The sequence below is a fragment of the Plectropomus leopardus genome, chromosome 3, assembly GCF_008729295.1.
Source record: "Plectropomus leopardus isolate mb chromosome 3, YSFRI_Pleo_2.0, whole genome shotgun sequence".
In the NCBI taxonomy this organism is placed as follows: Eukaryota; Metazoa; Chordata; class Actinopteri; order Perciformes; family Serranidae; genus Plectropomus; species Plectropomus leopardus.
In genome coordinates, this window is record NC_056465.1 from 32,665,120 (window position 1) to 32,678,596 (window position 13,477).

A 13,477-nucleotide genomic window follows, 5' to 3' on the forward strand; every position below is an offset into this window, starting at 1 on the left:
CAATAATTAATCACACACTGTCAGCAACAGAGACCCCACACATGTGGAGTAACTGCGAACACAAAACAGCGGCTTGCACCAGCCTGATTTTCAAGATTTATGCCAATTGATTATTCATGACAGAACACATTATTTTTTTCTAGCCAAATTATTCAGATTATTCATTTTCTAACCATCTGTATTAGACAAGAGAGATCTCAAAAATATATTGACAAATCTATCAAAAAGAAAAAAAAACTGCAACTATTTTGATCTAGGAGGGGGACTGATATTGGCTTTTAAGGGACGATACCGATTATTAGTTCTTAATAAGACTGATACCCAATATTTGGAACCGATAATCATAAATATATATGAAATAATAAAATAATATATATGAATAATAATAACATAATAAAAATAAAAATATTTGCAACTTGGAATAATTCAAACTCCAACACAAAACTTGTATAATCAAAAACATCATATACAGAAAGTTCCCTGCAAATTTTTTTTTTATAAAATTCAATGAAAATTTAAATGAAAAATAAATGAATAAAAATAGCTCCCAAAGATTGTACAAAGTAAAAGCTTCTCCCATGCTGACACTTTCATTGCATGCATTGCAGACTGCCTTCCCTGGTGTTGGTTGAGTGAAATACGCACACTTTTTCATTAATTAATTTTATCAAGGATCATAAAATAAACAACATATACAGATCATGGGAAACTTGCTAAATATCTTCCCCAATTTCACACAGAAATTGCACTATAGAGCAACTACGAAGTCCCTTCTTTAAGTCATTGAGCAAAACAACGTCAGCATAAAGCTGGCGACCCTGAAGCAAAAGACTTACGACACAACAGCATCGACCTCTAGTGTCACATCAAACATGCGCATCTGCAGCACTTTCTAAACAATAATAATGGCATGACATGGCTATAACAACTGTTTATGGTCTCTATTATATGGCAGCTGAACTCGTCCTCTGCTCTCAGAGTAAGGAGCTCCTGCACCTCAATGTCTCCCAAATATGCGGCCATTTACTGCTTTTATTCTTCTCCTTTGAGTTAGCTGCTAACTGCTGCTAGCTGCTTTTTAAATCTCCCGGCACTGGGGAGCAAACATAATACATCGTCAAAATGTCAAACCAGTCCCGTCCTGGCGACTATCCCTTTCACTCAGATGTTGATTTGGAGCTGGCTGAAAGGCGAGCCAACTCTTTCCCACTTTTCCACAAGTCTACCTTTAATAAAGAACAGCGAAGGGGAATAACAGCGCAACATTCCCGTCTTGGACAGGCAGTGTGAAAGGGGCAACAGGGTTTCCCACAACCCTTACTAGAATATATTCTGTTCAGTTATTTATAGCACACTCGGGCAGAGCTCGAGTTTTCTGCTTTTATGTGTTTTTCTATCATTGTAAACAGAATATCTTTGAGATACAGACTGTTGGTCGGTTGAAAAATGTCAACTGAGGCTTTCGAAAACTGCGACAAGCATTTTTACACTTTGTGACAATTTATAGATGAATTTATTAATGAACTGATTGAGAACTATTTGGCAGAATTGGCTGGAATTAAAAGAAATATTGACAAGATACTGGGACTAGGGACCATGACAAAATAATTGTCTTCAGACATACAGAATCCTGCAATTCAGTTTCCAATACCAGTTAAATCACATGGATGAACTTATGGTTTTAGGAACAATCTACAGCTTCCAAGTCTGGTTTGCTTGCAACAACTGTTTTGAATTAAATGTTTTAAGACAACCCATAGTGGTTGTGGTGGTTGGGCAGCAACACTGATAGTTACAGCAGATATATGAAAAAAATACATAATTGCTTCAAAATAAAGTATGCAACACTTCATCCTCTGGACTCAGTAGCAGATGCCCAGTGCCTTCTCACAGCTGGGACAAAGATGTCACTCAGGGGACAACCGCAGATTAACTGCACCTCTGGGCCTCTAAGAAAAACAGGAAACTTTTCAGCACATAGCAGTACAGCAAACACCCACGGCTTACAGAAGAAAGGCCAGAGATCTGAGAAAAACTTTAAAAATATTTGATAGAATCATTTTTTTCCCCATCTCAGGAGGAGGTCCGGGACCACACATCTCTCCTGCAGTAGCAAGGTGAGCCACAGGAAGCCGCCGCTGTGTGAAGATGTATCAAGAGCCAGTAATAGCTCCCAGTTCAGAGGTCAAACAACTGAAAACTAAACTCCCAGCAAATCATGATTCTGCCTCAGGGATGGGAACTGAACACTTAACATTGCCAGCGGTCAAACGGCCCATGGATGACCAATCCTGGCCCACCAATCACAACACAGGGTGAGAGGTCAAACTGCTCTGTTAAGAGCAGGGCAGGTATTAGGGCCACCTTGGGAATAAGGGAAGGACACAATGGGGGACATGTTGTCAAACAGCTGACAAAACAAGAATATATGCCACTAAAAAACAGTTGTAAAACAATTTAGTGTCAATAAAAAAACACCAGGAGAACAGTTGACATGATAAAACTGGTATAAATTGCATTATTATATGACTGCAAGCCTGTTCAAAGAGGTCTGGAAAACTGATAAGAGTTCCTCCAAAAAACATTTTTCCCAGGAACTTTGGCCACTGGACAACACGTATAAATGATTGCTAAAGAAAGACTTTCATTGTCCTTCACAGGTGTGACGGGAAGGTGCTAAAGAAGGTCATGATTGCCTCTTTTACTATTGTTATTGCTGACAGACTTGGCAGGAGATGAGATATGGACGGAAGAAGCATGCTTGGGCTGTTGGCAAAAGTAGCATTTTTGGTTGGTGGACCACCCAGAGTTCATTGTTAAAACCACTAGAAATAACAACAAACACACCTTTATTAGCACAACCTACACACTGAGGTTAAATGTAATCATGACTTTGCAGAGGGAGCTAGACAGTCAAGACTGTCCAGAAAATGACAGCCAGATGGCTAGCACTGTGGATGAATATGAAAAGATGTCTTGTAACAAGATACAACCGCTGCAGATGAGTCTGCCCCGGGGCATTCAGGTGCAGAGGCTGAGACACATCACTGCATGAGTAACTATCAACAGAGCTACAGACTTCATGCATGTGACAGATGCAGGCATCTACCGTCCTTTAACCCTTGGGGACTGCTTGGGTGCATTTTACACGTTTTTCATTCTTCGTTTTTGCCAATTTTGGCTGTGATCATCACAAGACTGTGAATTTTTGTTTAATCTTGGAATTCCCTGCCCAGCTTCTACAATAAGCCTAAAATACACTGTGAAAATTGTTACATTCATACCGTTAAGTGCAAAAAAATGTGAAATTGAAGCCAATTTAAACTGAAATATTTGATCCCACAGCCACCAAAGCATAAACAAACATGCATTGTATATTTCTGGTTGTCATTCTGGGCTGTCACATCAGGCTGTGATAATAAAGAAAATCGAGTTATTATGTAGTATATTAAAAATAATTCATTTTGTGTGAGTGCGTGTGTGTGTGTGTGTGTGGGGGGGGGGGGTCATCTAAACCATAATGGCAAAAAACTGGCATTTACAGGCTTAAAATTCTGAAAATTAATTAATATTTTAATTTATGATTAGGGCTGATGGTGGTTAAAAAAAAAACCTCAATGAAAGTATAAAATAATATCAATGTATAATATTTTTTTAAAGCCTGATTCTGAAAAGCACATTTTGCACGCAGAGTGATATAAGTGGTGCACAACATTAAAGCAGGTCCTAAGGGTTAATGTCACCACACTTACTTTGAAAAAACAGCTTTACATCCAACAGCAAAAACAAAAGTAATATGTACACATAAATATATGATGACATTTAAAGAAGGTTTACTGAAGGAGGTGAACATGAGCTGGCATGTGGGACGAGACTAGACAAGCCTAATGTTTTGAGGGGAAACAGTGACCTGCAACTACTCATGGCATTCCTCAGAGACACACTCACTAACACAAAACATCCTACTCCGTCTGGGGGGAAGAGGTTAAAAGGAGACTGAGCAAAACAAGTCAGCTCATTCCTTTTGTGAGTATGGAAAATCTTAAAGCCCAAGAAGACAAAGAGAGGCACACACCCTTCGTCGGGGGAGCAGTGTTACCCTACTATGAGTCGGCCACGGCTGCACCTTAATCACATGATTGGGTCTTTTGAACTTCTCCTGGGGAATTATGTAAACCTATACATGGAGGACAGTAATTCCCCACAGCATAACAAGCCACTTACTCATTTCCTGTATGTTTTCCAAAACATGGTAAGAATGGTAAGGAATGTGAAAGTAATGATGAACATGTTGGTCAATTTACATTAGCAGTGAGGTAGACTGCAGACCTGTTCAAGGTGCAGATCCTCCTCCTTTTGCCCAATGCATGATGGGATAGGCTCCACTCGCCTGTGAGCTTGTACAGGATGAGTGGTATGAATGCCCTGACACACCAAGCTGACAGTCAGCCAACGTTGGGACGTCTGTGAGCGTCTGTTGCCCTAGTCTTTGCGGTGTGTCCCTCAATTTTGGCCCTTGCCCTTGCCGTTATCTAGTAAGGAAACTAATCACACAGCTAAAGTCAACAGGGAGCGAGATCAAAACAAATAGGCCTGTAACTGACTCAGAATCATGCTGGTCAAATCAAATTTGGCTGTTCAATGCAAATATTTGAGTATTGGGGATTTTTTTTTCATATAAAGTTTGAAAGTTTGAACAAGGCTCAGCAGGACGTCCCAAGTACAAGTTATAGTAAACAAGGTAATGGCGCCAACAGTGGATCAGCAGTGTGCAACATTTTCTGACGGCACTACATATCAAACAAAAACCAGAGTGCATCGTATTAAGTTGCTGTGAGCTGTAAATTCACCACCTCTAAGCAGAAGAGAGAAGATAACGTTGTCTCAGAGCCTTGTGGTGCAGAACCTCTCTTCCTCTGTATGCAGCAGCCTGTACCAAAGCATAGTGTGAAAGTCAACAGTGCTCACTCCACTCCAAAATCTTGGCACCAAACATCCCCAGAAGTAAACTGCAAAGCACAGCACACAGACTGGCAAAACACGAAACCACTACTTAACTTGAAGCAGTCTCAGTCGACTGAGGGGTCTCCAACTGATGATTCGAATCTCTGACTTCAAGGGGGCAGCCGAGAAACAAACTTGTTACACAAGGTAAGATTATTTTTCTTTTAACTTTGAGCTCTTTCACAAACATGTTTCATGATGGTTTGTGTTGTTGTTTTGTTCTTTCAACATTGAAGTATGTTATTAATTTGCTAACTGGCTTACTAGCATCATGATCATCTTTCTGCCGTCTGCTGGTATGGACAGTTATTTTCTCTCATGCATGTACAGAACATACAGTACGTGCTGTTTGGTGTGTCTGGGCCTTAAGAAATAGATCAACAGATTTGCAACTTTAGTTCCACATCATTATGGTCCATTTACAAATTGGTGGTGTGAAAATGTCTCATTATCTACCTGCTTTCTGTGAACTCTAGTTAGTAACACCGGAACGATTTACTTAAAAGTATAATTTACAATCTGGCGCTGAAAAACAGCACTTGTCAACAAGAAAACAAACCAACTTGAGGTGTATTAAATACGTGTGTAAAAATACATACGGGCAACCGCAGACGCAGACGCAGACGCACAGGTTGCCTCACTAAATAACAAGTGTTTTGTTTCCTCAGAATGAGAGTCAGCAGTCAGCCGTAGAGGAGAGCGGGGAGCAGTGCCGACTCACTGTCTAATAAACTCTAATCTCATTAGACCTCTAACAGGCTCCAGCCTGGATTTAGACAGCAAGGAGGGAGGAGGTACACGGCAGAAATATGGGGAAAAACACAGCTTGTGTCAGTGTCTCATAAGAGAAAATTACAGGTGGCTCCAAAAGCCCTGACACGCACTGTCCAGAAGGTCACGGCTACATGTAGACCTCCGTGGGAAATACAGAGGAGGCAGGAGAAAAGTGTGAGCATGTTGAGAGAACAGGAATGAATAGACCAAAGCCCTCTTGAAAATTTCCCAGTGGAAAGCAGTAAGTATGTGTTTGCCAGTATGTGGGCAGTGTGAGGGTGTAATGACGGGGTTGTGTCGCGCAGGCAGAGGTCAGCAGGGCGGCCAAGAGGAAAGGCCTCAACAACAATATGATGTCATCAAAGAGGGCCAGCGTGACTCATCGACCTCAGACGAGGGAGGTGCACAGGAATTTTAATGAGATACCTCTACATAAGGAACCCATAAACAGCATTCTTCTTCTCTGAAGCAATAAATCAACTACAAAGAGATAGGACGAAACACACCACAACGTTATTATAAAAATAACCAGGGGAACGAAAGACTTGACAAAGTCTTGTGGGTACAATTCGACGTCTTCCTTCAATCAGCAGCGAATAATATCAAATTAAAAGGCAGTGTTTTCCTGTTTGTTTAGAATCAATTCAGTGGGTTTGAAGATAATGAGAAGTAATGGCAGGTGGAGGGGGCCATCAAACATAATAGGCCTATAAAAAGAAAAAAAAATGTTCCTAGTATAAAGCTCTCATTACCAAAGACGAGACAATGACCTAATTACATCCCCAAGAGCTGAGCAAAGAATAGCGTCTCATTTCCCATCAACTAAACACACAAAGACAGACACGCATACACATACCAACACGCTCTCATCCAATAGGTAAGGTGAAGTTACGGTTGTCAATGAAAGCCTCATCACACAGGCGTTGTTGCATATGTTAGAGCTCTATATGTAGCCTAAACTTGGCTAATGCGCAACATTAAATAAAAATGAGCACGAGTCAGCAAATACACTTTTATGTCAGCGTGGAAATGTCTCCAATTCTCTTAAACAATATGTGGAAGTGGTTTTATGGCTTATAATGCTGTTGAGGAAAGCCATAATGGTGAAGTAGGTCGTGGTTGACCCGGCTTCGACTTCCACAAGGAAGTCTCTGATCTCTGAGGTTGTGACTCCGATAAAAATAGGACACTATTTTGATGGACGGTTTCATCTTTTTTCTGCAGAAATGGAAGAAACCGTTGGAATCTCCAGGACTTAAATATAATCTGGATTTAAGTGGATAATAACTGTGGACAAATGTCTGAATTGGGCCTGAATCCGATCCATGTATAGAATAATTATCATTTAATTTCACCATATTGTGTCTCTTATTATGCAAGTGCAGTGCCTCATTTCTTTTTATATCTTTTATGGACCAGTCCTGTAACATTATGGTTTGTTTGTTTTTTGAGACAAATTGAATAAAATAAAGTTAAAAAAGAACATGAAAGCCTTTATAACAAAGACAGATCATAAAAGAAACTATTTTGAGTGTGAGGGAGTACTGGCTTAACTCTCTGGAGGACCATAACTGAAGATAACTGAAGATATCTACAGAAATCTCTCTACAACTCCTCTTCCCTCTCCCTCATTGGCTCTCACCCCTGACTGCCACGACTCCTGCACCCTGACCTCTAACTTCCAGACAGCTCCAAATACTTTACTCACTCTCACGCGAAAATACCACTGCGCTATCTGTTCCCAATCGGCGTGAACAAAATGCTGTGTTACATGAGTCAACAAGGGCCAGAGGAAGACAAAACATCTATGTAATGGAGCACCACCGAGGTGAGTCATAAACCTGACTGTGAAGGGCCAGACAACCGCAGCTCCACATTCAAGACGAGCCTTTTCATTCCCCGTCATCAAAGAAATGTCGGGGCAGAGTGTCAAACAACTGCCGCAACCCTGGAGATGGTAAGAGGAGGGGCAGAAAGCTGACTGTGCGAGGTTACTCGGCTAAACATTTGTCCCTTTTGGTCCCGACGCCTTCGCTTAACACTCATCAGCTTCTGTTCCCGGTAGCACTTCCATACACACACAATCTCTGTTGGCTACTATGCGCGTGTCGGTCAGTCAGTGAGATCAGAGGGGGCCCGAAACAAAACCCTGTTGTGCATCTGTCAGTCCGTCCCCGCCGCTCTCCCCTCCCAGCTATTCTCTGGCTGTGTAAGAATTGGAGGTGGAGCTCCGCTTGAACAGGGGCACCAGAGGAGCTGCTTCAAGCTTTCAGATACCCCAAAAATTCAAGGAATAGACGACAAACAATAACGAAATGGGAGTGAGGGTGTCACCCAGGGGCAGTGAACCGCTCAGTCCCCACGGAGCACTGGCCAGAGATCAGAATAGGCAATCAGCAAGGGCTTTGATCTCGGCCTTTTATGTCCTGAAAACGTTACACCTGCACAGCCGTGTCTTTTCTTGTTCTCAGTCATCAGCAGAACGCCTTTAGGACGGCGGAATAGACTTGAGAGACGCTTTTAGTAAGTAACATGACATTCTGCAGAATAGCTGGAAATGCAAGGAAAATGGGAAATGGCTTTTGAATACACTCCAAAATTGTAAGACTCAGACAAAACGCTTTCACACGCTGTGTGAGCATGGAGGAGGATTGTACCCTCCGTGCCTACACTGAGGGATTATAATCAACTGCCAATCTTTTTAAAAAAAAAACATAACAGAGGTGAAATAATGTGGCAGTCTCAAGTGTCCACCTCTTTATCTCAAACAAACAGGCTTTTCAGAACCGAGGGAAATTCCACAATGCACAAACAGCTTTGAAATGAGCACGAGTCCTCTGAAGTGATACCACGGCAAATGAGGCGGGTCCCCCAGTAGCGATTTTACAGCGAGGCCTCTGATCTTCGTACCTGCATGGCTAGGCAGACACATTATCAGCTCTTTGACATTCCAATGATTCTACACAAGACCTTGACATCTTTTCATCTACCTTATCCTCCGTACGTGGAGACCAGAGGTGCTCAGAGAGGGGCCCGCAGGTTTTCCACATTTTTTGCAGTTTGCTATTATGTTCGCTCACATTTTTTTGGAGTCGTCACAAACACTATGTGCTCCTATAGAGTGCCCCGGGACGACGTTTTTCTGTCAGCCGACACGGATGTTAGCGTGGCCCTGGATCCCTCGTCAAAAAGCCACTGGGTTTTTTTTAATTGGATTTTGGATCACTGAAGAAAATTAGCTCTGTGGTAAACAAATGTGTAACACCACTTTCAGGATTTTTAAAGCCTAAATGTAATTGCCAGAAGTAAAAACCTTATGTTAGGCTATAGAAGAACTACACTGTGGTTGCGTCACCAATGCTATGAGGCTGTTTGGCGCAACATGGTGGTCTGTAGTCTCATTTAGCCACTTGTTGGCAATCACCTTTTTTAAGACACATTTAGGCTTTGAAGTTTGTGAGTGGGGTATTTACTGACGTATTTTCTGTCATAGAACAAAACGTGAAAATCTCTTCACTTCGTGTTAAACAAATACCTTATTTTAGGATTCTAACCAAAAACCTATTTTAAAAAAACTGACTTTTGAGACAGAGGTGCAGATTTTTTGGATTTAAAGACTCACTACAGGGGTTCTCTGTAAGTGTCATTTAGATATATTTACAGCATGAAATGTTAAAAATCTTGATAAAGACTGCATTATCTACTATTTTTTTTTTTTATAAAATATTGCTATTTTTTCCTATGAATCCAGACAAAACAATCTGGGCTGCTTAGAGGAAGTCTAAGTGTGATTTTGAGTTTTATTATTCATAGCAGGAATAACAAACTGGCTGTTTACTTTCCCAGGGAGGAGTGTGAAAGATAAAGAAAAGAGCTTTTTTTTTTTTTAAAGGTACAGGTCCAAGAAATGACAATGAAAAGCCACAAAAACACCACAGCAATACATGCCATGACACCTGTGAGCCTTAGCACCTGCTTTATGTTTTTACATAATCACTAGGACAAAAAAAACTGACACATTAAAATCAATCCATGTTTCCTTGGGCTTACAGAAAGAGGAATCTAAGGCATTTCTTCCCAATTCACTCTGTTGGAAAGCTCACTTCTCTCCCTGTTTTCTATTTGAATGAAACTGCTGAGACACAGGGCCCCAACATTTCACAATTTTCTTCTGCTTCTCTAACTATACCTTACAACTCCTTTCAGCACTAGAGATTGAACAACCACACTCTAGTCCCGCCCTGCGTTTCTCACGTACATTCACAAGCCACAATACAGCAGAGATCTCAAGTGCAAGAAAGACTTCTGCATTTGGCATTATCAGCAACTGAGACAAAACTGAGATCCTTTCTGATGGGAAAAGCCCGGCTGCCGTCGGCACAGAGAGCAGAATCATTTGTTGGCACAACTGTTAACTGTTCTCAATCACTGCCATTAGTAATGTTGGGCTGCTAGTCAACTGGCTGGCTTTCGGATCACCATGATAACAGTTAATCCGCAGCAAAGATTAGAGCGCCAGTAATGCAACATGCTGCTTTTAATCCACACAGATTTTCTCTGTTTTGTTTCAGCTTGACCCTAACAATGGGAAACACAGATTCGTGCTCACTGATCCATGTGCAGTCACAGTGAGTATACTAACCCGTACGAGGGTGCTCTTAGCTTGAGCTCGTTGGGGTTGTGCTCCTGGGGTGCCCTGGTCCCTGGATCCACTGCTGTGTGCTCTGGCCACGGCTCCAGACGTACCATTTGTGCAGACTCCTGCCCCTGGGCCAGCCCTTCGGGGCCGCTGCTTGATGCCGTCCAACAGGCGCACGAGAAGGATGTTGCTGGGGAGTTCATCTACGGCACACTCCACCAACGTCCGGCACTCTGGGCAGCGCAGCTCTCCACGTGAGCCTAGGATGCCCTGGAGACATCGGCGGCAGAAGGTGTGCTGACAGGGAAGGACCTTCGCAGAGGCATCCAGACGCTCCAGACAAACAGGGCACTCAAGCAAATCCAACAACACTGACTCGTCCATTCTCTGTGTGCTCTGCCACTACTTCAGCAGAAAAACATGATGAGGTTTTGGTTCGGATGCAGGACCAGTGCTGTCACGTCACTCCCATACCTCGGCTGTGGCCATGGCATCTGCATCAGCTATAAAACAGGGTCGACACATGCAAATTAACTAATTGTGGACACAGGAAATAGGTCATGGTTACTAAGCATATAAAAGACATCACATATGGCTGAAACTGTCACGTGTGGCGTCATTCGTTGAGCTCTGGAAATCTTACATTTCAGCTGTCACACTGAAAAAACTGACACATTCATGCCACAGTGATTTGCAGCTAAGTGATGATGAGCTGACAACACTGGCAATACACGGCAATACACGAAGCTACTATTCTGTTGGGTGTCAGAGTGACGTGAGTGACGTGGAAGGGGATTGAAGGCCATGTTAACCTGATTTACTCAACAGAAGATAATTACACCTGGAAACTGTGATGTTGGATCCTGCAACTTGTATGGTCAATAGCTGCCAGCCAAATACTGGTAGAAAAGCAAGTGGCTGCTAAATTTGCATCATTTTCCAGGCAAAAGTAACGGGGGTTATCTAATGAATAGCTGATAGATTTTGGTATCCACCTGCCACAGTGGCAGGTGGACAAAAAGTTAATTTCCAAATCTGGTCAACTGTGAACAACTTTGATTTGTCTTTCAAGAGCAAAAATCATGCAGAGAAATCTACAAAAATCTTGCCATCTCACTTTGTCAGTTGAGTAATAAAAAATATTGCAACCAAATCAACCTGATGCAACCTGTTTTATAGATGCTGAAGTCACAAGACATTTCTCTGATAAAACACAAGCTTGTACACAGATTGTATAATGTTCATCTGGTAAAAATGTCAATGACAACGGAAGCAGCTGCTGAATTTGCTTTACTTGCAGCCATAAAACAATGGTAATCTAGATTTCGGTATCCACCAGCCACATTGACAGGTGGACAAAAAAAGTTAATTTTCAAACCTGGTCAACTGTGAAAGTCTGTGATTTGTCTTTCAAGAGTGAAAACATGCTGATAAATTCATCTTAACTGTTACAAACTTTGTCTGTTGATTAATGAAAATACTGCAACCAAATCAGCCTGACATCACAAAAAGACATTTCTTTACATGTCTTCTGATAAAACCCAAACTTTTATGTTGATAGTAAAATGTTAATCTGGTAAAAATCTCAATGACAACAGAAATGGGTGTTAAATTTGCTTCACTTGAAGCCAAAAAACAATGGTAAGGGTGTCTAGCAGCCACAGTGGCAGGTGGAAAAAAAAGAGTTAATTTCCAAACCTGTTCAACAGTGAAAAGGCTGTGATTTAACATGCAGAGAAATCCATCTTAAATGTCACAAACTCACTTTGTCTACTTATTAACCAAAATACCATCACCAAATCTGCCTGATGCAACCTGTTTTACAGATGTTGACATCACAAGACGACATTTCTCCAATAAAACACGAGCTTGTACAGCGATAGTAGAAAACGCTACTCCGGAGGAAAAAAATGTCAATATTACGTAACACGTAGCATGAAAAACGTGTACTGGTACTTATGTGACTTTTTACGACAGCGTATTGCTGTTTTATCGGCAACGCGAGGAATTAAAACAACTAATGTGCAAATTTAAAGTAAGTTTGCTAGCAAACATCGCTCGTTAGCGAGGGCGCTACTTTTAATGTTGCACCTTTTAAAGTAACAATTAGAAGTTTTCACAGCTTTTGTACTGTAAAAATACATTGTATTACAACTTCTCAAACGATACCAAATGATTTATAACACTTTAAAAGCATTCGCTAACTAAATTCAATTGAGCTTTACCTCTTCCAAAACAGGACTCCTCCTCTTGTTGCCTCGTATCTCCCAATTTTTGCTTTCTTGCTAGTTAGCAAGCTATCTGGAATAAAGCAGCCACTTATCCGCCGGACAAAATACCGCTGCTCCTCCAGGAAAGGTTTTCTTTTGAGGTGTACAGCGTGTAGTATAAATATACTTTTGTCAGATACAAGAGTTAAACCTAACATGAAAAGGACACGAGCGAGACAACGGAACTCCGACCGCACCGAGCGCCATGCTAGTCCGCTACTTGTGTTTCTGCTGGACGGAGCTGCTGGAAACAAGCGGAGAGGGGGAGGGCGTGTGACGGCTTCAGGGGCTGTCCGGAAACGGGACCATCCCACGGGGCGGGGGGGTCAAGTAGTAAATGTGCACAAATGAGCAAAAAAAATAGAAAATTAAAAAATAAAAAAGAACTGTAACATCTGCAAATATAAGCGTCCACCGTGTAAGTAATTGATACAATAATTCATTAAAAAATGTAAAAAAAAAACAAAAAACAATTGACTAATAAAGCCACAAATATATAACCTAACAAGAATTTTTTCAAAGAATTGATGTCTATTTCAATTCAGTTCAAAACCTAAAACATTTAACTACAGGGGCATGTTGATGGTCACACATAAAAACGGGTAAACAATATATATATATATGTGTGTGTGTGTATATATATACGCATACATACATACATGCATGCATGCATATAAACATACACACCACAGTGAATTAAGATAAGACTGTTTCCCCGTCAGTATGTGTGACCCTCATCAAACCCTCGTTGTTTTATGGTTTGGTACTTACAATACTTATCATTTTATGG

The 13,477-nt window shown here is 41.4% G+C and overlaps 1 protein-coding gene across 1 annotated transcript in view; it reads right to left on the reverse strand.

Moving 5' to 3' along the window:
- The window catches only part of sh3rf1 (SH3 domain containing ring finger 1), a 50,739-nt gene extending 37,827 nt beyond the window's left edge, over nt 1–12,912 (reverse strand). The window contains exons 1-2 of the mRNA XM_042483491.1: nt 12,643–12,912; nt 10,421–10,920 (exon numbers count right to left, since the gene is read on the reverse strand). Coding sequence (XP_042339425.1) covers nt 10,421–10,801 — 381 coding nt within the window. The 5' untranslated portion in view covers nt 10,802–10,920; nt 12,643–12,912. The remainder of the gene's footprint in view (nt 1–10,420; nt 10,921–12,642) is intronic.
- Nucleotides 12,913–13,477: the final 565 nt, after the last annotated feature.